General features: G+C 44.3%; 1 protein-coding gene and 1 long non-coding RNA gene across 3 annotated transcripts in view; both read left to right on the top strand.

Moving 5' to 3' along the window:
* Nucleotides 1–27,566, top strand: part of SPIRE1 (spire type actin nucleation factor 1) — a 176,801-nt gene that overhangs the window by 65,810 nt on the left and 83,425 nt on the right. For both annotated transcript variants that reach the window (XM_045006336.1, XM_045006337.1), the window contains one exon: nucleotides 12,765–12,998. In XM_045006336.1, coding sequence (XP_044862271.1) covers nucleotides 12,765–12,998 — 234 coding nt within the window. The remainder of the gene's footprint in view (nucleotides 1–12,764; nucleotides 12,999–27,566) is intronic.
* Nucleotides 18,253–27,565, top strand: LOC123364314. Its single transcript, XR_006577066.1, has 4 exons — nucleotides 18,253–19,380; nucleotides 24,669–24,726; nucleotides 26,685–26,787; nucleotides 27,476–27,565. It is a non-coding gene; the product is annotated as an uncharacterized LOC123364314 (long non-coding RNA).

The following is a 27,566-nucleotide window of genomic DNA, read 5'->3' as shown; positions in this document are numbered from 1 at the left end:
AGGGGGCTCAGGGCAGGGGGTTGGGGTGCAGGAGGGGTGCATCAGGGGGCTCATTGCAGGGTGTTGTGGTGGTGGGGTTTGCAGTGTGGGCTCCCTGCCTGCCCTGGCCCTGCGCTGCTCCCAGAAGCGGTCGGCACCATGTTCCTGTGGCCCCTGAGTGAGGGGGCACAGGGCTTCACACGCTGCCCTCACCCGCGGTTACCTCCCCCAAAGCTTCCATTGGCCGCGGTTCCCTGATCCCAGCCAATGGGAGCTGCGGAGGGCAGTGCCTGCAGGCGAGAGCAGCGTGCGGAGCTACACTGTGCTGTTGAGCTACGCCGCAAATAGTGTTAACATTACTGTACGTAACTGAGCTTTAGGACAGAGCGTAATGAGAGAGTAATTGGTTCTGTGAACCAATGCAAAAATAATTAGAAGCCGCAGCTAGCAGCATGTATCCAATAACGGTGGATTGGATGTCAGCAGTGGCTTTGCTCCTCCTCCTCACACCTCCCACCGCTTGGAGTTCAAAATGGTGACCAGGAAAAGCAAACAGTAAACACCCTGAAAGTTAATTTTTACTGGAAAGGCACAGATTTTTGCTAAGGCATTCCTGTTTCTTAAAAATAACAACCTTACACTGCCATACTTGTAAGTAAGATGCTCTGAAACCACTCAGCCGTGTAATGACCCACCTGGAAATCGTGAACTGTGTGTGAAATGGAGGTGGAAATGTTTTCCATTTATAAATCTAGTCCATTTCAGGTAAACGTAGTCCATGCAGTCCAGAGGTGACAAAATTGTTTTTGCCAAATTCAACTGGGGTTTGAAATTTTGTCCAGAAATGGGGGAGGGAAGGGGGACACAAAGGAGGAAGGCTGTGGAGTTGTGTGTGTTTGCATGCAGCCATAACAGGCTAAGCTATGTGGAAGCTAACACATCATCCTGTTGATTCCCTTGTGAATTCTGACCCAATCCTGGGTGCTGATAGCGGCAAACTTTTCCTGAAGCAGGAACTCCAGGTAGGCAGTAACGTTTCAGGAAAGAGTGTGTTTTCCAGGGCCAACTCAGTAGCTGATTAGCCCGCTCTACTTATAGAAGTGCTGCTCAGTCACTGTATATGTGAATACTTTGGTTGCATACATGGCAGGTGTCCCACCAGCAGCTAGGAATAACATCTCCCTTTGTCAATTGGGCACCACAAGAACTGTTATGTCCTCCAAAATGAAAGGCTTGAAATGATAGAGAGAGCTTTTGTAGCACAGCCACTGATGAGGCATGCGCGCGCGCACACACACACACACACACACACACACACACACACTCTCTCTCTCTCTCTCTCTCTCTCTCTCTCTCCCCCACCCCAATCCAAGCAGTTCTGCAGTTTTTAGAAAATGAAAAACATCTTTGAATTTTTAACTTACCATTATTGTCTTTGCACTTCTTTCGCTGCTATTAACCTGGCTGTGTCCAGGGAGCTTCTGTGGTCTGAGGCATCCCTCTCACAATATATTGAAGTTCAGTTTGGAAAAGTAACATTTTATTTCCTAAAGGATTTTTTTCTGCGCTCCTGCACTCATATGTGCTGGAGGTGCTATTGCACCCCCTGGCTTGAAGTGGTTTCCATTATATACAGGTGTTTACAGTTTGGGTTCAATGGCTCTCAGCACCTCCACTGTACAAATTGTTCAGGTACCCCTGCCTGCACTGACCTATTTGAGAAAATAATCCTCTGTGTCTTGTCTCATTCCAGGCCCCTCGACCACTACATGCTGCGATACCTCCACAGCTCACCCATACTGCAGCAGAAATGTGTTGTGGAGGTATTGATCATCGTTAAGGTTAAGATTCTGTCACGGGTGTTTTTAGTAAAAGTCAGGGACAGGTTATTATTTATTATTTATTATTCTTATTATTCACTCCCTGTGGAGCATAAGGCGCCAACCACTCTCCTCCATTCATTTTGTTCTTGAGCGAGACAGCAGACACCAGGGACAGGTGGTGGGCAATTTAAAAAAAAAACAAAAACAATTAATGGAAGCCCATAACCTGTCCCTGACTTTTACTAAAAATACCCTGGGGGAGGAAGAGAGACCCGGGGACTGCTGCTCTGGCATCCCAGGGCTGGATGCCGGCGGGTGGTGTGAGGACCACTGGCCACCGGCCACTGCTCCAGCTCCAGAGGGGCTGACCCAACCCCGGCTGCTGCTCCAGCCCTGTCCCGGAAGGTCCTGGAATCTGTGACTTCCGTGACCTCTGTGACAGAATTGTAGCAGTGGAGATTTGCCTGTAGGTTTTGCATAAATTTGTTAGGGCAGGGTGCAATATCTCCGCTGCTATGATGATCAACCCCCTACAACACACCTTTCAGGATCCATGGGTCCTACACGTGCCTATCACAATAAGAGGTGCACTAAATGTCCCAGTAACAGCTATGTGGGAGAAACTAGATAATCCCTATGTTTTCGAATGAACTCACACAGAAACATGCTAAAAGACAAAAACATCCTATCACCTGTGGGTGAACACTTTTCACAAAATGGTCACACTATATCTGACCTATTAGACCTCATCCTCCAAAGAAATCCGCACAACACCTTCAAAAGGTGAGCCTGAGACAATTTTGCTAGACACTAAAAATCATGGCTTTAATAAAGACACTGGATTTATGGTTTATTACAGCATTCTGTAACCCACCATTTTTGTTCTCTGATTGAAGAGGTGTTAACGGGCCACTTCACCTTCTATTGTCTCTTAGAATATGTAACTACTTATGCTAAACAAATTGTTCCACCTTGTATTTAGCTGTGACACTTTGGGTATGTCTACATTGCTGTCAGACACCTGTGGCTGGCGGTGCTTCTGACTTGCGGTTGCAGGCTTGGGATAAGGGGCTGTTTGAATTGCAATATGGACATCTGAGATCATGCTGGAGCCTGAGCTCTAGGACCCTGCGAGGTGGGAGGGTCCCAGACCTCAGGCTGCAGCCCAAACCCTAGCGTTTACATGGCAATAAAAAAAAAATTATTCTAAGGCAGCTAGCACAGGCCAGCAACAGGTGTCTTATACCCTCTGGGTGTCTAATACCCAGAGATATACCCTCTGTGTACCTTTCCCAGACCTGAAGAAGAGCTCCGTGTAGCTCTAAAGCTCATCTCTTTCACCACCAGAAGTCGATCCAATAAAAGATATTATCTTCCCTACTTTGTATCTTTAATATCCTGGGACCAACTCGGCTACAGTGACACTGCAAAGAACAAAGTGTGTGGTGATTCTGAATCCAAGGATATCACTATTCTGTTAGGGATATCTTCTGAAGACTTTGGGAACTGGCTAGCTCTAGAACTATATACACAAGGTATTTTATACTTGTCCTGGAGATTATATGTTTAATGCATAAATAGCTTTTAACTGGGATTTTAAAAAAAAATTCTTCTAGAAGAACGGTTGGGGCTTTGACTCTTCTGAGATTGTGTGAAGTTGTTTCACAATTATAGAATACCTGCATATGAATGTTGGTCAGGGGTGAAAGTAACTTAAAGGACTTACCGGTATGCTGGAGTCCTGAGCAGGGGCATGGCCTCCACCGGAAGAGGTGGGGCCTTTCAAGATTTAAAGGCCTTGGGGCTCCGGCTGTGACTAGGAGTCCCAGGGCCTTTAAATCACCACCACGGAAGCTGGTCCAATCCAGGACGGCATATTGGCTCTTGCCGGTACGCCGGACCAGACCGGCTTACTTTCACCTCTGATGTTGGTTTGAAAGAACTGGACAATGGGTAAAATCCAGAGAATCCAAAGAGTTGAATAGCTCCCACAGGGGTGGCTATAAGTTTCACTTTACCTTTGGATCTGGAGTGAATATTTCAGAGATCAGACCACACTTATTGGGTTTGTTTCAACATAAGAAGATCCCTCCCTCATTATATCAGCACTAACGTGTCTCATCCAACCTTGGTAACTGATGAATTCTGTGGATTTATGCAGTTTTTGTAAAAAAGCTGCTAAGTTATATTTTGGTTTCATTTTACCATCACCTCTGATCTTTGGGGGATGCTCTCAATTTTCTGACCCCTTGCTGTAAGTTGTTTGCTTCCTTAGTTTTTTGTAGCTGGTCTTTTTTGCTATCTGAGAGCCAGGGATTGTTAGATTTGATTCTAGTCCAGCACCAAAAAAACTACAGCTAGACCAAGCAGCCAGTGACATCTCTTGACCTGTGAGGCCTGGAAATACACACATAAAAATCAGTTTTTGTATGTGGATTTTATATCTCTCATAGAAGTATGGCTGATGCAAAATAGTTTTATTTGCCCTTGACTATCAATGCCAGAAGGGAACATTCAGGTAAATGCTTCAGGGTAATGAAGAGTCTGATGAAACTACAACTAAATAGACAAGGTAAACTGTATTAATCATTTTTTTTTGTTATAACAAAGAACAGAATGAGAGTATCCAGATTCTTTACTTTTGATTTTTGAGATCCCAGGGCCTCTAGTTCAGAGATGGGCAAACTATGGCCCGCAGGATCCTCCTGCCCGGCCCCTGAGCTCCTGGCCCAGGAGGCTAGTCCCGGCCCCTCCCCTGCTCTTCCCCTTCCCCCGCATCCTCAGCGTGCCGCGCTGCTGACACAATGCTCTGGGTGGCCGGGCAGCGCAGCTGCAGAACCCGGCCTGACCCGGCACTCTGTGCTGCACAGTGGTGTGGCTGGCTCCAGCCACAGCCGCTCTGCCAGCCACCGGTGCTCCAGGCAGCATGGCAAGGGGACAGGGAGCAGGAGGGCTTGGATAGAGGGCACGGGAGTTCGGGGTGTGGTCAGGGGGTGGGGGTGTGGATAGGGGTTGGGGTGGTCAAGGGGGGGGCTTGAATGGGTACAGGGGTCCTGGGGGCAGTCAGGAAGGGGGGACGTTAGATGGGGCAGTCAGGGAGAAGGGGTGGTTGGATGGGGCAGTCAGGGAGAAGGAAGGGGTGGTTGGATGGGGTAGGGGTCCCGGCGGGGGGTATTCAGGAATGAGAGGAGGGTTGGGTGAGGGTTCCGGGGGCGTTCAGGATAGAGGGAGCAGGGGTGTGTGTGGTTGGGGCAGGGGTCCTGGGGGGGCCATCAGAGAACGGGGGGTTGGATGGGGCAGGAGTTCGAGGAGGGGGCATCAGGGGGCAAAAAGCAGGGAGGAGATAGGGGGTGGGGGCTGGGCCACCCCTGGCTGTTTGGGGATGCACTCTATAAGTGGAGACAAGCCCATTGACTTAAGGGGGATCAGGATCAAGGCTCTTGATGGTTTTAAAGAATGTAATATATGTGTGTCTGTATGTAACAATAACAGTACTTGAAAACTTCTGACCAAATTCTGTCTTTGTGGACAGTCTGCAATAGCGAAGATTCCTTTACAGGAATTTCAGACCTTACTGGAGTTTGCCCAATTAAGATAGGGAAACTAAGTTTGTTACTCTTTAGAGATGAACAGTCATTTGGGAGAAATATTCTTGGAATGGTAAATAAATAACAATAATTATCTAAACCTCTGAGGTTATGATGTGTGGAAAAAAATAACAAAAAATGTGTTCCAGTCTCATTTTTTTATAGACCAAGGAAATTATGCATTAAGATAATCAGCCAATTTCTGCTCTCATTTACACTAATAAATGACAGTGTTCACCCGCACAATCTCTGTAGGCAACAGAACATAATATGTTTGTTATTAGCATCTGGGATAAAGGTTGGAGAAGGATACATTACTTAAGAGCATGAATGTATTTTTAAGTAAATTACAGTGTAGTTCTCTCTTTTAGAAGCAAATGAATCAAAAGATGTTGAAAAGACTTAGGTTTTATATATTTAATTTGATTTGAAAATGATTGGTTAAGGTCCCCCTTTGCACCCACTTAAATCTGACCGAGAGCTATTGTACTGAATCTGTACACTTTATACCTGAATTATAATATAAAGCATATATAAATAATATATGCACAGATTGCACAAGCACAATATGAATGAATCATGGTATGCTCAATAAGATTATTTTGAAAGAGAACTAATCTGGATATTACAAAGACATTTTCATAGATTAGGGTGTGTATACTTTAGATCAAAATACCATGCATGTTACAGACAAGAATCTTACAGGAAAGGTAGGGTGTGCATATTTAATCTTTTTCACCTTTTACGTTCTGGTAGACATGGCACATACTAGTTTTTCCTTTAACACTGAAGTTATTTTTAGTAGCAAGGTGCAATATATTGCAGAAACTAGTATCTCAGCTATTTTTATGGTGAACCATAACGCCCCAAAGTTAAATAATATTTCATCCATATGTCCGGGTAGTTTCATAATGAGTAATTCATTTGATTAACTATATGTGTTCCAAATCCTAGTTGCCCAGCTGCAAGTAGTTGAAAATTTTCATTTTACCAGCTCGACAACCAATGTTGCATGTTGGCCCCTGGTTACAGCATCCATTTCAGCGGTGTATCCCTATCTGTAAAATGGGGATAATACTACCCTACTTTCATGGGAGTGTTGTGGTGATAAATGCATTAGTATACATGAGGTGCTTCAATATGGCTTATATAAGAATGTAGATATTTCTGCTTAGAATTATGAAGGACATTGGGGTGAGTAACTAAACTGTGTATTTCGGTAGCTCTTCAGATTACCATATAATAAAACTGTTTGTTCACACTTTTTAACAAATGTAATCTGATTTGACATACAAAATTAGATATTGCAGAAGCAGATATAGTACTATGTTATAAATAGAAAAAATAACTATTGCTGCTCTAAACTGAGACACAGTTGATCTTCTGTAAGTTCTTAAGCAAGTTTGTGCTGTTTTCAGTTGCATTTTAAACTTTAAAATATATGTGTATATATTTAAAAGTGTCTCCAGTTGTGAGAGCTGAGCAATATTGTGTCAGAACAGAGTTACTTGAGATCCATAGGTGAAATAAGTGTTAAGTATTCTGTATTATTTTTATCATTAGGCTTAATTGTAAAATGCTGTTAAAATTTGTGAGGAATGGTGCAGTAGAAATGCAAATATTATTGTAATTAGATTGTGAGTCTTTAGGTCACAGTGGAGAGGTTCAAAACTATTCTGCTGACCTGCCTTGGCAGCGAGAACAGTTGAGCCTCTTTAGTTCCAACTCAGGGATACAAAAGTCCAAGCAGCTCTAGTCTGAGTAAAAGAGAGCTACAGGGAAGGGCAGGAATTTTGCTAGAGAAAGTCCTTTTATGTTTGTAAGCAGAGCCCTCCCTTTGGGCTTTGTTGCTTTATTTAAAAATAAAAGCAAACCTCAGGAAGATGGTGAGTTTGCCGACATTACCCCATTTCACATGTGATGAGTATAGGGGAATGGCATGCAGACTCTGCCTGTTTGCCCATTAGTTCCAGTAAGTCTGAAAAGTAAACAGGTTGAAAAAAAAATGCTGATCTAGTTCCTAAAAGAAAGAACCATAGATGTTTAAGTTCATATTCATTTCAGTTAAACCTTTTAGATGTGTCCTAGACCAGTATATATACTGGGAGAGGCTGCAGGGTATTCTCCCACCTCCATGCAGCCAGTGGCCTGTGCTCCCCACTGCCCTGGTGGTGCTTCCACATTTATTATAAAAAAAAAATAAATCAGAATTTTAAAATATTATGCACAGAATCGGATGCAGAATTCCCTCAGGAATATGGAGCATTGTACAGCTGTGATGGTGGGACTGTGAAGGGGGTGTAGGGTATCTTTGGGTAGGGGAGCTGGGCAGAGGGTTTGGCCTTAACATTTGGAGATTTTACTTTAAACCAAGCAGTTGTAAATTGATAGCACTGAAATAATTACATTGCATTGAAACAATTGCCAGTGCCAACAGTAAACAATGATGTGTTTGCCTAACTCACATCGTTTTCTGTGGCCTGTACTGAGAGTTTTAGAACTTATTAGTTCTCGACGTTTCAAAACTTTAGCAGAGGATTTGCTCTCTGCATGTCAACCAGTAGCTGAATAACCTTATAAAAATAAATTAGGGAGCTTACATTATAATGCTTTACACCTTCACATTAAGTTCCTTTGAAAGTCATGGCTTCAGACCAGGAAAGAAGCTGTTCCCACAGGCTGAACTTGTACTCCATACTGTGCTTAAATATTAGATCATTAGTGAAGGCAAGTGGAGAGATTTTGTGTGTGTGCAGGTGTGTTTGTGTGTGGGTGAGAGAGAGACACAAATAGAACACACTGATATTAGATAAACAATAAAACAATAGTCTTAAATCCAACTCATACATATAAAAAAAATCAGATTAGTTCCATTGATGTAGGTAAAATTAGGCTTTTCATTCTGTACATATATCTCAAGGACACCGGTACTGACTGTGTACTGTTTTTGTTTGTTTGTTTGTTTGTTTCTTAATTGTTGTAAGTCTCCGTACTGGCTATTTTGTGAATGTACAAAAATCTGAAAGGTTTTGTGGTTTTGTTTGGGTCATATGACAGGCACTTATTTGTGTTTTTATAACTTCCATGGTAAATTAGCATTGGTTAAAGTGTCACATGTTTCTATTACATGTTTTCAGCAGCAGCAAAGTAGTTAATGCAAAATTTCTCAGTTAAAATGTTCATTGCTGTGTCATAAGAAGCTGAAATGGAGACACTGAGACAGAATGGATATGTTGCTAAGTATGACAAAATAAAGGATTTGAAAGGCAGGAAAGTAGTTCTGAATAGTTTCTGTTCAGGCTTTTGTGTCAGGCCATCTCTGCATATATTATGAAGTCTATGCTTAGCACATAATGCAGAAGCCATATTACTGGACTGGAACAGGCACAGTATTGGTACATCAAAGAAAGCAGCAGCTGTCATTGAATTTTAGTTGTAGTACTTGTGAAGGCCTTAATCCCTGTTCCAAACCAAAGAGAGAGAACTTTCCCTTTTAAGCCTGTTTGGCTGTGTTTTCCAAGAAAAGTGCTGATTCGGTCCTGGACCTGAAGACTTGTCACAAAAAATACTTTTTTTTAACATCAAATTTAACACCGGGAAAAAAGGATTGAACAGATAAAACTTCATAGATTTTTGTTTTGATGAAGCTAGACAAAATTTATACTATGCATTCACATCAGATATTTAAGAAATATTTAAGCAGTTGTTAAACTACTCTTCATTTCACTTTGATTCCACCTGTTGAACAAGACATAACTATTCTATCAAAAGCATTTCTGTGTGCTGTCCAGCAAGTACTTAAGACAGTAAAAAATGTTTATGGAGGTTCCGCTAATGATGTAACTGAACTTGCTGAATGTTATAGATTTTAAAGATAGGTTTCAGAGTAGCAGCCGTGTTAGTCTGTATCCGCCAAAAGAACAGGAGTACTTGTGGCACCTTAGAGACTAACAAAAGCTTATGCTAAAACTAACAAAAGCCCACGAAAGCTTATGCTCAAATAAATTTGTTAGTCTCTAAGGTGCCACAAGTACTCCTGTTCTTTTTATAGATTTTAAAGTGTGCCCGCTGGGTGCTTCCAAATGTGGTTTTAACTCTTCTTAGATTTGTTGCCTTTCAGCTATTAAAGCATTACATCAGGGGTGGCCAAACTGGACGTGATTATGATTAAACTGTTTGAATTCCCCTACTAAACTATAATCCGTTACAGTAAGGCCTCTTTGAAATATTTTACTGTAGTAAAATAAGTAGGTTGCTTAAATTAAACCTTAAAAAAAGTTTAAGATGTGAGCATTGCTACTTTTTTTTTTAAAGGTTTTTTTTTAGCTATATTTATGTGGAATGCCAGATTGGGGGAATGAAATTTACTTATCAGCGTTGAAATATTTGAAAATATCTGTTTTTGGAAATAGTTCTATTACTAACTTCTATTCCAGGGCTGCTGTTCTCCTGCACTGGAGCCTGACCATTTAAATCAGGGGTTTCAAACGTCTGGCCCACAGGCCATCTGTGGCCTGAGAACCTCCCCAATGTGGCCTGCGGGGCTCCAGCAATTTTGGGGCTGGATCTCTCCCTTGGCCCCACTTGCCACCCCCGGGCGCTCCCGCCCCACACATCCCCCAGGCAATTTAAAATGGCCCGGGGCCCCGCCCACCATCGGCAGCGCAGCGGAGCTGAGCAGCTTCCTGCCTGCTCGCTCCACGTGGATGCTGGCCCCTCCCTGCGGCCCCAGGGCAGGGCTGTGCCTCTGTGCGCGACTGTGCCTCTGTGCACTGCCCCCACCCCGAGCGCCCCTGTGGCCAATGGGAAGCTGCAGGGGCGGTGCCTGGGGGCAGCAGCGCACGGAGGCCCCCCAGCCTGCCCCGCCTTGGAGCCCCAGGTAAGCGCTGCATCCCCCAGCCCCCTCCCACAGCCTGCATCTCCCTCCCCACATACCCCTTCCACCTCCATACTCCCTCCCAGAACCTGCATCCCCTCCCCCACATATCCCCTCCCACCCCCAAACTTCCTCCCAGAGCCTACACTCCTTCCCAACACCCCCTCCTACTCCCAAACTCCCTCCCAGAGCCTGCACCCCCACTTTCTGCCACAGCCCAGAGCCTGCACCCAGCACCCAAACTTCATCTGAGCCTGCACCCCAGACCCCTTCCCCCACCCAAACTCCCTCCCAGAACCTGCACCCCAATCCCCTACCCCAGACCTCCTCCCCCAGACCACCTCCCCCACCCAAACTCCATCCCAGAGCCTTTGGCGGGGTGTGTGTGTGGAGTTTTGGGGGGGCAGGTTCTGGGTGGCATGAGTGACATTATTGGCTCGCTGGGAGGATTTTGCGGGTTGGCACTGGCCCTAAGGTGAACTGAGTTTGAGACCCCTGATTTAAATAATACCAAAGTAGCCATCAGCTCTTATGTATGACTTTTTTCCCTTAAGGTCTTTAAAGTGCTGGGTACTCCACTGTCTTGGTATAAATAATAATTAATGTAAAGAAAGAAAAGGTATACTTGACACTTTGGAGCATTCAAGCCAATTTCTCATTACCAGGAAAGACTGAGAAGGTCAGGGACTGTCTCTTCCTGTATAATAGTAGGCATTGTATAAACAATAGGGCCCTGATCTCAGTTGAGGTCCCAAGGAGCTACCAAATTGATAGAGGTATATAAAATCATGAGTGATGTTGAGAAAGTGGATAAGGAAAAGTTATTTACTTATTCCCATAATACAAGAACTAGGGGTCACCAAATGAAATTAATAGGCAGCAGGTTTAAAACAAATAAAAGGAAGTTCTTCTTCACGCAGCGCACAGTCAACTTGTGGAACTCCTTACCTGAGGAGGTTGTGAAGGCTAGGATTATAACAATGTTTAAAAGGGAACTGGATAAATTCATGGAGGCTAAGTCCATAAAAGGCTATTAGCTAGGATGGGTAAGAATGGTGTCCCTAGCCTCTGTTCATCAGAGGATGGAGATGGATGGCAGGAGAGAGATCACTTGATCACTGCCTGTTAGGTTCACTCCCTTTGGGGCACCTGGCATTGGCCACTGTTGGTAGAAAGATACTGGGCTAGATGGACCTTTGGTCTAACCCGGTATGGCCGTTCTTATGTTCTTATGTTCAAATTACTACTACTGCTAAGAACAACTAGATTTTCCCATATGGGATCTCTGTGTCTTCACCAAGTAAGCAGTCTCAGTGGTTTGATCAGAGCTCAGTTAGGTTCTGAGTCAAATAGATCCTCATAGCTATGGTCCGTCATCCCTGGAGGCAGTGAGGTGGTGCAAGTCACTACCACTTGTGGAAGGAGTGAGGTATCTTTTCTTAAGTTCCTTTCTTAAAAAACAAAACATAAGGAGGATAAGAGTGTATACATATACCCAAACATTTTTATACATATCTAAAAAAATATTTTGAGCTGAAACACTTTTAGGAGAAAAAATTCAAAATGGTCCAACTTTGTTTTTAAATTATTTTGTTTTTGCCTGTCAAATTTTAACAAAAAAATGTAGCATGTGTGACAAAGTTCCTCCTCTACCTTGGTAGGTCTTGCGCTTATTGGCGGATTTGCTCACCTCAGTGATCTTTCCCTCTCATGGAACCCACAGTCTGGGTCAACTCTTGTGTCTGATCAGGAGTTGGGAGGTTTGGGGGGAACCCGGGCCCGCCCTCTACCCCGGGTTCCAGCCCAGGCCCTGTGGATCGCAGCTGTCTATAGTGCCTCCTGTAACAGCTGCATGACAGCTACGACACCCTGGGCTACTTCCCCATGGCCTCCACCAAACACCTTCTTTATCCTCACCACAGGACCTTCCTCCTGGTGTCTGATAATGCTTGTATTCCTCAATCCTCCAGCAGCACAGCACAGCACATCTCTCAGCTCCTTGCACCTCTTGCTTCCAGCTCCTCGCACCCCCAAACTCACTGACTAACTGGGAGACTTTTAACTAGTTCCAGCCAGCCCTTGATTGGCTTCAGGTGGCCCAATCAATGTAGCTATCTCCACTGCCTTCTAGAAAGTTATCAATTGGCCCCAGGTGTCTTGATTAACCTGGAGCAACTGCCATTTGGTTACCATGGTACTAGGGATTTGGTTAGCCTGGGGCTAACATACCTGTTCCTTACTACTTTACTGTAGCCATCTGGCCTTGCCCCATCACACATGACATATTTTGCTATTAGGCGCTGTATGTTGACTTGCAGGGCAGTGATGCTAAGTGGAGGGTCACTGGCTCTTTAATTCGGATGATCCTATAATAACAATCTTAAATCTGCAGTTGTAGAGTGGACAATTTATCACTCGTTGCTCAAGGATGTTTGTGTTCTTACACTTGCCTACTAGTTCATCGAAGTGATGTTAATAATGTTGCTTTCTTTCTTGTAGATTATTGAATCACTGGGGATTATTATTTATAAAGCTCTGGACTATGGCTTGAAGGAGAATGAAGAGCGAGAACTAAGTCCTCCCTTGGAGCAGCTTATCGATCACATGACCAATACAGTGGAGGTAGATGGGAGTAAAGATGAAGGCTATGAGGCTCTGGATGAAGGCGTGGAGGAAGATGAAGATGAAAAAGAGGAAGTTGAGGTCATTCACTCCTATAAAGATGTCATGAAGGTACAGTAATGGCCAATTTACATGACACTTTGCTGTTAAAAACTCTTTTCACAACCACAAAATTATATCAAGCGAACTTTTATGTTGGCATACAGCCACCACAATTATAAAATTGCTTGTGTGTGTGCACACTTGGCTTCTTGTGTTGACAGCATGCCTCCTCACCAGAAGTACTTGAATCAATTGCATTGTCAGTGTGGGACATTGTGTGACGGCTCCTGAAAGCCAGTAACAGTCAATGTAAGCAACCTACTGTCTGTACTAACACTGCATCAACCTAATTATATCAACTGTGATTCTACACTGCTTGGAGAGTTGGTGTTACTAAATTGGCATAGAGAGGCACTTACATCAGCAGGAGCCAAATTTAAATGAAGTCACTTCCACAGCCAGGTCAATGCAAGGCAGCTTACATTGACCTAACCCTATGGTATAGACCAGGCCTATGGCAACAAGTCTGTGTTCTGTGCTATCTTCAAACATGATACTGCCAGTGTGGTAGTTTAGTTTCCTTCGGTAATACTTGTTTGCAAATGTAATACACCGATAGTATTTAATCTCTGACAGTAAACAATAGAAAGGGAATGATCAGCTAGCATTCCCGATACTTGATATTGGGACAGTCTAATTAGTCTATTCCAGTTTGAGGACAAAATCAGATGTTAAATCTTTTAGCATGACATCTACTTAATTCTTTCATACACACCTTGAAATGAGAGAGGTTGTTTCAGTGACGTGCCAGCTCATTACTCCAATGTTCCTGTAGTTATGTTCCTCTTCCCGCACCCCCTTCTCTACGAAGGGAATGCCTGTTCTTAAGCGTAGTTCTTTTATACATAGTGACTCAGGGTCCGATATTTCACTCTAAGGTTTGTGATGGCAGTTTTTAACCTGACTAGTGACATTTGGAAGTAACAGCTTATGAATTTTAAGTACAGTGCAATTTCTAATGTCAACTTTGCTGCTCTTGACAATCATTTCAAAGTGGTTAATTCTCTTTTTTCCAGTGAGGAGCCTTTGACAGAGCTCTTAGAATTGTATATGATCTCTTTTGTAGTCGTGAAGAGGGTAGAAATAAACACAGACACTAGATTTTCGCATTGTTTTTATTTTCAGTAGTGCAGTCTTCATAATACTATAGTCTATTTCCTACATCGGTATTGAAGAGGCATTTAGTATAGATTAGAGAGTGGCACTTCATTGCTCATGTAGGTCGAGCATTGTTTGTTGTTCACTTTAAGTGCAAATGGATTTTCAGGTTTAAGGACCATCTCAGGCAGAATCTTAGCTTGGATGCCCCTAGAATGGGAATGTAGCTGTGGAAGTGGACGCTGGAAGAGTTGTAGCAGTAATGAATTTCCCATTAGAACAGAATGGACAAAGTTTGTTTCAGCTAACAGACTCCACAGAAACAATATACACTCAAAGCTCATCGAAAGTGGCCTCTTCTGGTCTTCTGCAAAGATATTGGGGAGGGAGAGTAATGCTGCAGGGAGATTTGGATGGAAGTAAAATTTGCTTGGGGGTGGTAACCGGAAAAACGCTTTTCCCAGGGTAAACACACGTGTCAGATGTGCCAGAAAAGTATTTTTTTCGGTTGTGAAATATGTGCAGGCTACACCTTCCTTTATCCAGTGACTACCACACAACAGCATGTGGTCTTGTGACCGTGAGACTCAATTATTGTAGTTCCCTGTGAGCATCGCTTACAATAAAGTTTTCACCATTGCTTGCAGCTTGTAGAGAATGCTAGCACAGGTTTATTCGCTGAGTTGAGCCACTATTATGTCTTGCCCAGCCTGCAATTTTTATTGTCTGCCTGTAGAGTGGGAGATTGACTTTACATTGTCCCTATTGATTTTTGAAGTCCTTAACTGTATAGTCCTCGGTTATATACTAGGGGTCACACATTTCATAGCTTCTGTAGGTCAAGTTCATTACGTATACTGCATTCCTCTGTTCTCCCCAACATGCTCCCTGTGTGCCACATTCCCATCTGCACCTATTTCAGGGACTCCCTGCAACCCTCCCCACCCCCTACCACATGCCTGGAGCTCTGAGTGTCCCCTGTTTTCCCCATGGCAGGGGTTCTGCATGCCATCCCATTCCAACCTCCACCACCTGCCATGAGCTGTGTGTTCCCCATGGTCTCCTCCCTCCATACCATTTTCCCCACTGTTGTTCCCCCATGTTAGGAGCTATGTGTGCCCCCTTTCTTGCCTCCCAACATATCAGTCTCCTGTATTTTTCCCCATGCCAGAAACTCTATATGCACCCCTATTCTCCCCCATACTGGGGTTCCCCAATTTCCCACTGCCACGACTGCATTCACCCCATCTCCCATGCTGGAGTCCCCCATTTGCCCCTAGCCCCACGGGTTCATGCACCCATTACTGCCCTTCCCAAAACAATTATTTTATGTCTTCTTTCTCTCTGAGAGATGAGTCACTTCAGGTGTCAGTTGAATTCTATTGGAAGGATGGACAGAGATGGTATGTGGGATTGTTATGATGGAAGGTATTAATAGGGTGGTGCCCTCAACTGTTTTTTGATCTATTCTATAGACAATTACAGTGGTGCTTGGAGCTGTGGCTCTACTAAAGGGAGAAAGGGGGAGTCCATGACTTTCTGCGACCTCCATGACTTCTGCAGGGGCCAGTGTGGCTGACCCCAGGGTTACCCAAGCAGCTGGCTCCGGGGCCAGCTACTCAGGTGGTCCCCGGACAGCCACGCCAGCCGTGGCACCAGGCAGCAGTCCACGGCTGGCAGGCCGGCCAGAGCAGCCGTGATCCACAGCCCCTGGCAGCTGGTGCCGCTGGCCCCGGGCATCACCTCCAGCAGCAGCCCCCTGGTCACTCCCAGCAGTGGCCCCCAAGTAACAGCCCCCCTCACTTCCCCAGCACACACCCCTCCCCAAAGATTTAATCATGGCATTTCCCGTGACTTTTACTAAAAGTTCCTGTGACTAAATTGTAGCCTTACTCATGTTGCATGAGTTATGTCCAGGTAAAAAAACAGTGAAGACAAGACCTTTTAGCAGAGGTATAGTGCCTACCTCACAGTAAAACTGAAGTGTCTTGTCTTTACTGTGTTTTTACCTTGGGATAGCTCACACTGTTGGTTATCCAGAGTTAAAAAATGCACCTTTTATTAACAATGAAGACCAGTCCTTAGAGAGTCTAACCTTAGGGTTGCAGACTCCAGGGACACTCGTGAGTTTACTTCTCTGGGCAGTTTGAAATAAAACTTTGTTTAGGACCAAGAATAAGGGCATGGCATTATTTGAACCCCAATATCTGCTGGTCCGTAGTGACCTCGCTTTAGCTGGCAAGTATCTATTCACAGAGCTGGGGAGAGCACAAATGGAGTACAGTACTGACAAAATCAGCTCTGGCAAAGAACCACTTTATGAGAAAGATGGTGTTTTAAAAGGATATGGAGAAACTTCCATACAGCTGCTCTGTATTCTTTAGTAGCCATTTGGCTATATCAGGGGTTCTCAAGCTTCATTACACCACAACACCCTTCTGACAACAAAAATTACTACATGACCACAGGAGGGAGGCTGAAGCCTGGGCCCACCCAAGCCCTGCCACCCTGGGCCGGGGATGGAGGGAGGGGCGCAAAGCAGAAGCCCAAGGGCTTCAGCCCCGGGTTGCGTTGGGGGTCCAAAGCTGAAGCCCCAAGGGCTTTGATCCTGGGTGGTGTGGCTTGGGCTTCGGCCCTGAGCCCCAGCAAGTGTAATGCCAGCCCTGGTGACCCCATTAAAACAGGTCGTGACCCACTTTAGGATCCTGATCCACAGTTTGAGAACTGTTGGGCTATACTCTCTCTTGAGTCCAGTAATGTCCTGTTTCACACACTGAACTGCTGTACAGATTATCTCTCCAGCATTTAAAGGTCCACTTGCAAAGGAGATTTTGTTTGCCCTGCAGATTACTAAGTTTTGATACATTTCAGGCACAATGGCACTAGGACAAATGGGAAGAGGGGATGACAGCAGTGGGAACTGCATGTCTTATGGGATTGCTTACTGTGTAGTAGAGTTTTTCCCTCCTAGATTACTAGTTCAGACTTGACTGAGGCGGCTGTTGGCCAGAAATAATTAGCATCTAACAGCTGCTTCATGAATTCTGTGCTGTTGAGCTGTGCCCGTTTCCTAGGGACAGATTGTCATTTCACAAAAACAGCTGTTTGCCCCCTCACTGACCACCTCATCAGTGAAGCACACGACTCAAAAGAGCATGGACTAAGAACTACTTTCTCATCCTTCCCAGTGGCCCTTCCTAGGTCACTGTTGAGGTACAGTGGGGAGAGTGGCACTGCTTCTTCCTACCTGTTATGGACAAATGCGGGACTTAATTTTTCAGTTCTGACAAACAGGCTCCATTAATGAACAATAAACTCACTTTAAAAATGTCAGTATGGCAATTTCCTGATTTGTGTGAAAGTTGATATTTTCTTTTGGGATGCATGCATCATTCACAGTATTGTGTGGTCTCAGTGATGCTGTGTAAAAGGTTGTAAACAGGACAATTGTTGATACTTCATCTTCATGTTGTATGAATGGTGACTTGTCTATCTTTGTTCATAAGAAAACATTAGCCAGAACAAATTGTGGCTGCTTTCAAACACCATACATCAGAGATTTTAATTGCTGTTTTTTAAAGAGACAATCCTTAAAGTAAGTTTAGATTCGAGATTAGATGGCTCATAAATTTTAATAGTTTTAACTTCTTTGAACAAATGTTAATGATTGAAAATTTGCAATGGGGATACTGACCTGCATGCTTTTTGTTTTCCAGCAGTCTGAAAGCAGTATAGGTTTATAGCCAGGAGTCTGAAAGCAGTATAGTATAGCCATTCAGGGATTGTGTTTATTTATAGATGAAAGGAAGAGTGTCTCGCATCTCAGTTTCCATGCTAATTAAGTACCATAACTACAGATGGATTTGGATCCAGTTTAGGCTACATTTTGTATTCGAGACTGAATCGGGAGATAGGTTTTTATCAGTTCCAAAACTTTGGAAACTCTTGCAAGACTTCAGCCCATAATGGGCCAGTTAATATCATGAGCTTTTCACCAGTTTGAATGCCAGGTTGGGGTGTAATTCTTCAAAGATGTTTGAGATTTGGAAATTCTTCTTTGAGTAACATCCATATTGGTGCTCCATTTCAGGAGTGCATATGTGCCCTTGTACCTTCAACTGGAGATTTTTGGCAGCAGTGCCTTACATGAGCCCTAACTTTCTTTTCCTTGGTGTATTATTAAATCTCCAGGATTCAAGCATTGCCTGATTTGCCATGAGTCCTTCCCTCTTAGTGACGGAGTCAGGCACTGCCTACTGGTAGACATGCCTAGTGGTCAGACTGGAGGTCAAAGCCTGACAAAGGGTTGGGACTGGGCCGAGGGAGGTGCTGAAACCATAGCTGAGGACAGGCTGGGGTCAGAACCAAAATCAGAGACCGTAGACAAGCCAGAATCAGTACCATAGCCAGAATCCAGGAGCAAGCCAGGGCCCAAAGACGGTGGTCAGAGTCTATAGATGAGTCAGAATCAGTACTGTAACCAAGGTCCAGGTTCAAGCCAAGGGGGTCAAAGCCAGGTGGTCAGAGTCCAGGGACAAGCCAAGTCAGTGTAGTAGCCAGGATCCAGATACATACCAACGGTTGAAGCCGGGTAGTTGAGTCCAAGAATTCAGGGAGGGTCAAGAGGTGGAGGCAAGACTGGAATAGGTAAGTAATAGGATTGGCATAAGGTCAGAGTAGGGCAAGGACAAAACTGGAACAGAGCTCAGCCAGGCTGGCTCAGGAACAGGATCAAGATCAGGCTTGGAGTCTCAAGAGTCAGATACAAGGCAAGGCAGCAGGCAGGTTTCTGTCTGGGTAGTGCTGTTGCACCTACTGATCTGCAGCTCTGGCAGGGTTGGAGAAATACCTGAGCCTGGGGGGTCATCTGACGCGGGCTCAGCTCAGGAATAGATTGCTGCTGCATGCCTGAGGGCTGAGTCACTGCAGGCTCACTTGGAGTCAGTGCAGTTGGGTTGTTGCTGCATGCTTGAGAGGTGACTCACCTCTTCTCTGTTGGAGGGGCACCTCTTGAGACTCGGGGGATGGGTGGCCTGCCCATTCTGGAAGCCCTCCCTTCCCCAGCTTAAGGGGAGGAGGGGATCCACTGGACCCAGGCACCAACTAATCACGGGGGGACAAGAAATAGTAAAAAAACAGGATCGGGAGTGCAGGTCACAGGGATAAATCAGGGATTCAGTAGGGGACCCTGAGCAGAGGAAGGCGAAACCAGAGGAAACCTGGGACAGTGCCCATTGCTCCTTGAAGGCATCTGTGGAGGCAGTGACACAGCCCAGAGGAACTCTGTCTGCAGGTATGACTTCAGGAGAGATCAGAAATATGCCCTACAGTCGCAAAGCAATTTCCCATCCAGCTTCCTCTTCCTGGTATAGTGGATGGCCACCTTGAAGAGGTGGTCTTGAAGCTTAGGGGGGCCATGGACTGGGTGTACATAAATCAGGAGGTGTGGGGAAAAGTGCAGCCAGAACCTCAGGAGGAGGTTCTGGAGGAGCTGGAAGAGGGACTGCAATCTGACACACCCTTTATAAATGGGCACCAGGGTCTCCGTCTCTCCACAGAAGGGTAAAGTGTTGGGGGAGGTGGTGAACCACGCCAGGTACATGCCTGTGCTCGAAGCACCGTGAAGGAGCCACCAGCTAATATCCATGGGGGCAATGGGACCAGAGTGGAATATGGAATAAGTCCTTCTCTAAGAGGAGCTCCAGATTTGCTTAGAAAGAAGCTGGCGCTTAATGATCTGCCATACCGGAGAGCTTGCACCACATGAAGGGTACCACTGAGGCTTCAAGGGGTCTAGATACAAATGTATCTAAAGTCTCAAGTACATCTAAACTCAATGGTACCCATTGTTCAGGTCTAAAGCATAGCTTGGTACTCTCTAAGCACAATCAATGTTTTAGGGACTTCAAAGACTCTGCACCAAGAGACTGTACGGGCTGTGACCTACTTTCTCTTGGATGCCCTTGGTACCCAGACCCATCAGTTACATTGTGACAGGTAAGAATTCTTTCCTGGGTGCTGGCTGGTGACTCTTGCCCACATACTCAGGGTTTAGCTGATCTCCATATTTGGGGTCGGGAAGGAATTTTCCTCCAGGGCAGATTGGCAGAGGCCCTGGAGGTTTTTCGCCTTCCTCTGCAGCGTGGGGCACCGGTCACTTGCTGAAGGATTCTCTGCACCTTGAGGTCTTTAAACCACTATTTGAGAAGTTCAGTAACTCAGACATAGGTTAGGGGGTTGTTACAGGAGTGGGTGGGTGAGATTCTGTGGCCTGTGTTATGCAGGAGGTCAGACTAGATGATCATAATGTTCCCTTCTGACCTTAAAGTCTATGAGTCTATAACTGGAGTACCACTGTGCCCTCTGGCCCACCAGCCTATGCTCCCTCTTACACTGTGCTGCTATAACAAACTGCAGACCTGCTCTTGGTCCTACACTCCCACCAGCATTCACAAAGATAGGGACACACCCAGTTGAAGTTACATGCAGGCTCTCTGACCAGCCACTGTATGAACCAACAATAGAGAGGTTACAGCCAAAATAACCATAAGCTTCCTAGTGGGAAGCACCCCCTCTGGAGCATAAACCCAAAATTATACCGTCTTGCACTGCACAGGGAATTGTACAGCGTAAACTCATAGAGTTCATGCCTCCCTCAATGTGAAGAGGAAATACAACAAGCCTGTGTTAAACCAAGCTGAGATTTTTCCTCGAACACTTCATTTAAAGGCACACTGGGTTGAAAACATAAAACAGGCTTATTAACTACAAAAGATAGATTTTAAGTGATTATAAGTGATAGCAAACAGATCAAAACAGATTACCTAGTTAATAAACAAAAACACAAACTAAGCTTAACATACTAGATAGATTGGATATGAGTTAGCCAGTTCTCACCCTGAGAGATGGTACAAGCTGGAATCCCCAGGTCTTTCATACATAGGCTAGAAATCCATGGGTCCAGTACTTCCCCAGTTCAGTCTTTGTACCTCAGGTGTTTCCAGGAGTCTTCTTGTGTTGGGAGTGAAGAACAACCAATGATGTCACTCCCTGCCCTATATAGCTTTAGCTTTAGCTATATGGTGGGAACCCTTTGTCCCAAACTCAAGTTTGTGGAAAAACACTGACATCCGAAGATGGAGTCCAGAGTCATGTGGCCTGGTCACATGCGCTTGCATATCTTGCAGAGTCATAACAGCCATTACTTACAGGATGTCTGGTACATTCACAGGAAGGTTAAGTTCTTCCAGGATTCATTGTCTTTGTTGATGGCCCATCAGCTCTGGCTTCTTCATTGTTGTACCAGAAAGGCTAGTTGTGGCTAGAACTACTCTGTCACCCAGAGTAAGCACAATTGAAATACAGATACATAGTCAATATTCCTAACTTTAGATACAAAAATGATACTGTGACACTGCACCCCATATTCTTCACAGTAATATTATTATGATGTGATTATGACATAAGAAAATAACATGATTATGTATTTTATGCAAGATAAGTCATGTGAAGTGTCATTGGAAAAGTTATGATTTGCTGAATATGATTAACCTGTTTGTATGTATGTATCATTTTGTATCTGAAGTTATGAATACTAACTATATTTGTATTTCAAATGTAGTTACACCTGGGTAACGCCCACTAGACAAGATGCTTCCAGTTTAGATAGTGGGTGGGGATGGGCCTATTCAGGGCAATGGGCCATTAGGAAAAAACAGTAGGCCTTAGGAGAAGCTTATCTCCCACCTGGTGATGAGCCTTCCTGAGAACACTCCAAACAGCCTGTGAGTAATGGCTGCTATAACTCTGCAAGGACATGTGATCAGACCACATGATGCTGGACTCCATCTTGGGATGTCAGTATTTTTCCGCAGACTGGTCTGGAAACCAAGCTTTGAAACAAAAGGTTCCCACCATATGCAAAAGCTATATAAGGGAGGGAGTGTTCTTCACTCTCCTCAGAAGAAGACTCCTGGAAACACTTGAGGAACAAAGACTGAATTGGGGGAAGTGATGGTCCCAGGCTAAAGGGATTTCTAGCCTGTGTATGAAAACCTGGGAAACCCAAGTTGCAAAGCAAAGGCAGCTTGTGCCTAAAGAGTCTGCCAGCCTGTTTATCACTCAGGGTGAGAATTTGCTAATTCATATCCAACCTATCTAGTATGTTAAGCTCAGTTTGCATTTTTTGTTTATTTACTAGGTCATCTATTTGCTATCACTTATATATCTTTTTGTAGCTAATAAACTTATTTTATGTTTTAATCCAAACCAGTGTGCGTTTGACTAAGATGTCTGGGGAAAATCTCACCTTGATTACCACAAGTGTGCATGGTCCTCTTCACACTGAGGGAGAGGCAGACTGGGTGTTAAACCCATATTCTGGCCAGATTTGACCAGGGCAGGACGGTACTGCTCTGGGGTTCTAGGCTGGGAAGCTGGTAATTAAAGAGCCTGCATGTAACTGCAACCGGCAGTGTCTCTACCTGTGTGAATGCTGGTGAAAGTGCAGGCTGGAGGGGTTTCCAGTTTGTCACAGCAGCACGGTGTGAAAGGGAGCCCCGGCTGGTGGGTCAGGAGCTCAGTGGTACCCCAGTTCCAGGTGGTACCCTGGGGGGAACTGGTCACAGATACATGCATACAAATAGGATAATCATATTCAGCAAATCATAACTTTTCCAATGACACCTCACATGACCCATCTTGTCAAAATACATCATAATTATGCCATAATCATATCATAATCTCATTATGAAGACTATGGGGTGCAGTGTCACACACATAATGCCATGTATCTGTGTAATTATATCAGTAAAATAATCACACCCTTAACTGATATCATTATATTGCATAGCTTTTCTAGCGCAGACCAGACCTAAAATAATTCAGATCTAATCTGAGGTATTCCAGGAGCGATCCACCAATAACAGGAAACACCAGTTTGGTATTCTGATAATTTTAATATAAATAAGAGATTTTTTTTAAAACCTCAAAACTTTCATGCTTCTTTTATACATCAGAAAAAAGCAGTGTATTAGCAATAAAAAGTGTGTGTGTGCGTGTGTGTGAGATTTATCCTGAGTTACAAAGGCACCCACGTCCTCCACTATGGAAGTCATTGCGCATTAGTGTGGTGTTTGATCACACAGGCAATACAAGGTAATTTTGCTGTTTGGTCAGATAATTACTACTGAAATTTATTAGGGCTGTCAATTAATTGAACTTGAACCAATTAATGCAAAACAAAATAACTAGATTTTAAAAAGTCGTGATTAATCGCAGTTTTAATCACACTGTTAAACAATAATAGAATACCAACTTTAATTTACAAATATTTTTGAATTTGTTCTACATTTTCAAATATATTGATTTCAATTACAACACAGACTAAAAAGTGTACAGTGCTCACTTTATAGTATTTTTTCATTTCAAATATTTCCACTGTAAAAAAGACAGACAAAAGAAATAGTACTTTTAAATTCATCTCATACAAATACTATAGTGCAATCTCTTTATCATGAAAGTGCAACTTGCAAATATAGAATTATTTTTTTACACTCAAAAACAGAACAATGTAAAACTTTAGAGCCCACAAGTCCAGAGTCCTACTTCTTGTTCAGCCAATTGCTCAGACAAACAAGTTTGTTTTTACATTTACAGGAGATAATGCTGCACGTTTCTTATTTAAAGTATCACCTGAAAGTCAGAACAGGCATTCGCATGGCACTGTTGTAGCTGGCATTGCAAGGTTTTTACGTGCCAGATATGCTAAATATTCATATGCTCCTTAATGCTTTGACCACCATTCCAGAGGACATGCTTCTGTGCTGAACTTAAATTGGTATTTTATTATTGTTTAACTGTGTTTAATCACAACTATTTTTCTTAATCTTGTGATTAATTGTGATTTTTTAAATAATTTGACAGTCGTAATAGTAATTTGTGGCTGTGACTCATGACTGTGGAAACCAGAGGTGAAGATTGGCCCCACAGGTCAGTGTTGTAATAAGGGGCACCCCCCAGACATTTTTTCAGTGGTCTGCACCATCAATCCCTGGGGGGCCATCCCCTCTGCAGCCGCTGGCCCCAGAGCCTCACTCATCAAATGCTCAGCCCTCGCCTTCCAGCCCAGCCTGCCCAGGTGCAGTGTCACTCCCCAGCCTTGAGAGGGGACATGGCTGCTGGAGGTGAGGCTAGGCTAGGCAGGCCCTGGAGGGGGAGCCCCGGTGCAGGAGCTGGCCCCAGGGCACTGGCAGGGAGGGCCAGCGCTGGCCACCTGATTGCCTAATGTGCCCACTCAGATTTGGCCCCACAGCTTCTCCATTGCGATGAGAGGGGGGCCAAAACTGAGTGGGGGGGATTGCAAACAACCACAGCCCCTCTGTCATGGTGTAGGGGGGATGGGGCCAAACCTGAGTGGGCACTGGAGCAGCCAGCACTGCTCCGTCTCATCATTGCCAGCAGTGTATGGCAACAAGTGTAGTGTGCTGTGGGAGCCACTGGTTATAGTGACCCATAACAGAGTAAAAGAAGATCAAAGCTGGTCCTAATGAGTAAAGTGAACCATCTATCCTCTGCCTGTAGGTTAACTTTCATTGGCACTGAGCCAGACAAAGCAGACTGATCTGTCCAAAGCTGAACTGTGAGTATGTCTGTTCATCCCACAAATGCCTCCACTGTCCAGACGTTGAAACTGATAAGTGCAGAGCGTGGCATGCTGCATTTTTTCAGTTTCACTATCAGCATAGTGATGGCAGTAGATCCACCCTGACAAATTGGACAGGACAGTAACTGATCTCGTTGTCTCAGGATTTGGCTGAGAATCAGCATGTCTGTCCACAGTTTTCATCTCTGTAGGCTTGGATGTCCTAGATACTTATGGTATTATAACTAGTATTTTAGCTTTACTGACTTAAGATCCTCTTTTGAAAAATTCACAGAAATGTGGCGTTTTAACTCTGATTCAGCTCTCTGCTGCTGACTATTACCATGACTTCAGTATAGAGACAAGGTGTGTGAGGTAATATATTTTATTGGACCACCTTCTGTTGGTGAGAGAGAAGCTTTCCAGCCATACACAGCTCTTCTTCATGTCTGGGAAAGAGACTTTCAGTGTCACAGCAAAATGCAAAGTGGAACAGCAAGCTCCCCACAGACTAGGACACACCAACTCAAAGCAGCACCATACCCGGCCAGAACATCAAATGCAAAACCTGCAGACATAGCACCACTGCTACAATGATCAACACCACACACAATACACCTTTCAAGGTCCATGGATCCTACTCATGCCTATCATATATGATGTACCTCATCGAGTACACTCAATACCCCAATAACAACTATGTGGGTGAAACCAGATCATCACTATGCTCTCGAATTAACTCAAAGGAAAATTATCAAAGACAAAAACACCCTATCAGCTGTGGTTGAACACTTTTCACAAAGCAATCACTCTGTATTTGACCTATCAGTTCTCATCTTCAGAAGAAACCTGCACAACACTTTCAAAAAACGAGCCTAGGAGCATAAATTCGTTACTCTGTAAGAGACTAAAAATCATGGACTGAATAGAGACACTGGATTAATGACTTATTACAACAGTTTGTAACCCACTAACCTCCTCTTTTCACTCCACCTTGAATGGTCCCTTATAATATGTGCTCACTACTTATCCTAAACAATCTGTTCCACTTTGCATTTTGCTGTGATGCTGGGAGTTCCTTTTCCAGACCTGAAGAAGAGCTGTGTGTGGCTGGAAAGCTTGTCTCTCTCACCAACAGAAGTTGGTCCAATAAAATACATTACCTCACCCACCTTGTGTCTCTAATAACCTGGGACCAACAATGCTGCAACTACACTGCATACATGACTTCTGTTGGGTATTCTTTGAAGCACATGTAACTTCAACATCTCAAAGGGAATGTACCAGGTATCTTGCACCAGGGGTTCTCAACCCTTTTCTTTCTGAGACCCTCCCCCCCACCCAGTACAGAAGCTGATTTAAAGGACAGGTTACAAACCATAGTTAATAGTACATGGACCCTCCCCCCCGCCCAGCTATAAAAATTCCATGGCCCATCTGTGCCACAGCGGCTGTATTTCTGCATATTAAAGCCAGGGCCAGCATTAGGGGATAGCAACTGCCTGGGGCCCCACATCAGAGGGGGCCCTGTGAAGCTGTTGCTCAGGCTTCAGCTTCAGCCCCAGGCAGTGGGCCTTCAACTTTCTGCTTTGGACCCCAGCAAGTCTAATGCTGGCTCTGTTGGGCGGACCCTCTGAAACTTGCTCGCCGCTCCCCAGGGGCCCCTGGACCCCTGGTTGAGAACCACTGTCTTACACAATACTGCTTGTGGAGTTTGCATTAGATACCTGGCATGGTATGCAATAGGCAAAACAGTTAAAGGTGACATACAAATCCCTTTACAGAGCTCTCTCTACTGAAGCATGATGTGCTGAATGCTCCCGGTAGCCAGCATGAAAGATAGTATTCAGTATGCTAAACAACTTTTCTTAAGTTTTAAACTGTATAGGTTTGATTATAAATTACGGAATCTGACTCCTGTAAGAATAGTGACTAACATACAGCCTTAATCATAGGTCACAAACAACTCTCCCTTTCAGCAGAGAAGCTAAGGACAAAATGGTCATGGAAGCGGAATTGCCTTCCGATCCCTAGACATTACTCCTGGTCTGGACTGAGGTACCTGGAATGGAGAGTGTTTAGCAGCTTGGCATTGCTGTTTATTGTACTGTGCCAGCTTTGTGATTAAATAGGATTTCAGCTGTTAACATTGCCAAACTGGAACCCTTTTGGAATGCTGTAATCACTTTATCAAAGAAAAATCATGCATGTCATATTAGTCACTGAAAGAATATAGGTGCTGAAAGAACTATTTCATTCTTTATAGAGGGATACTTTTTCTCTAAAAACAGCAGCTGGCAAAGTCAGGAATGTGAAACAAAACAAGTGTCCCTTTAATTAAACAATTGTGATCTTCCTCTTCTTTAGTTATTCAAAATAGAGCTTTGGGCTTGAGGCAAGTTAGTTACATCTGGTATATTTAGTTCAGTGTTGGTAACCATATCAACAGAAAATGAGACATTTGAAGAGAAGCTATTCAGATTTATTTAAGAACTCCACTGACCCTCCAAAATAATCATAGATTCATAGAATATCAGGATTGGAAGGGACCTCAGGAGGTCATCTAGTCCAACCCCCTGCTCAAAGCAGGACCAATCCCCAGACAGATTTTTCCCCCAGATCCCTAAATAGCCCCCTCAAGGATTGAACTCAACCCTGGGTTTAGCAGGCCAATGCTCAAACCACTGAGCTATCTCTCCCTCCCCCCCCCCCCCCAAAAAAAATGCTTCCCTAAATTTCATTTCAGGAACGAAGGAAAGGAAGAGAAGCCTAGGAATTAAAGACTGCAGCTGCTTCTCAAAGCTCATATTGCTTTTTCAAACTTCATAGCAATGGCA

This window comes from Mauremys mutica, chromosome 2, assembly GCF_020497125.1.
Source record: "Mauremys mutica isolate MM-2020 ecotype Southern chromosome 2, ASM2049712v1, whole genome shotgun sequence".
In the NCBI taxonomy this organism is placed as follows: domain Eukaryota; kingdom Metazoa; phylum Chordata; order Testudines; family Geoemydidae; genus Mauremys; species Mauremys mutica.
Note: the sequence above shows the minus strand (reverse complement) of the source record. Positions and strands in the feature narration are given on the sequence as shown.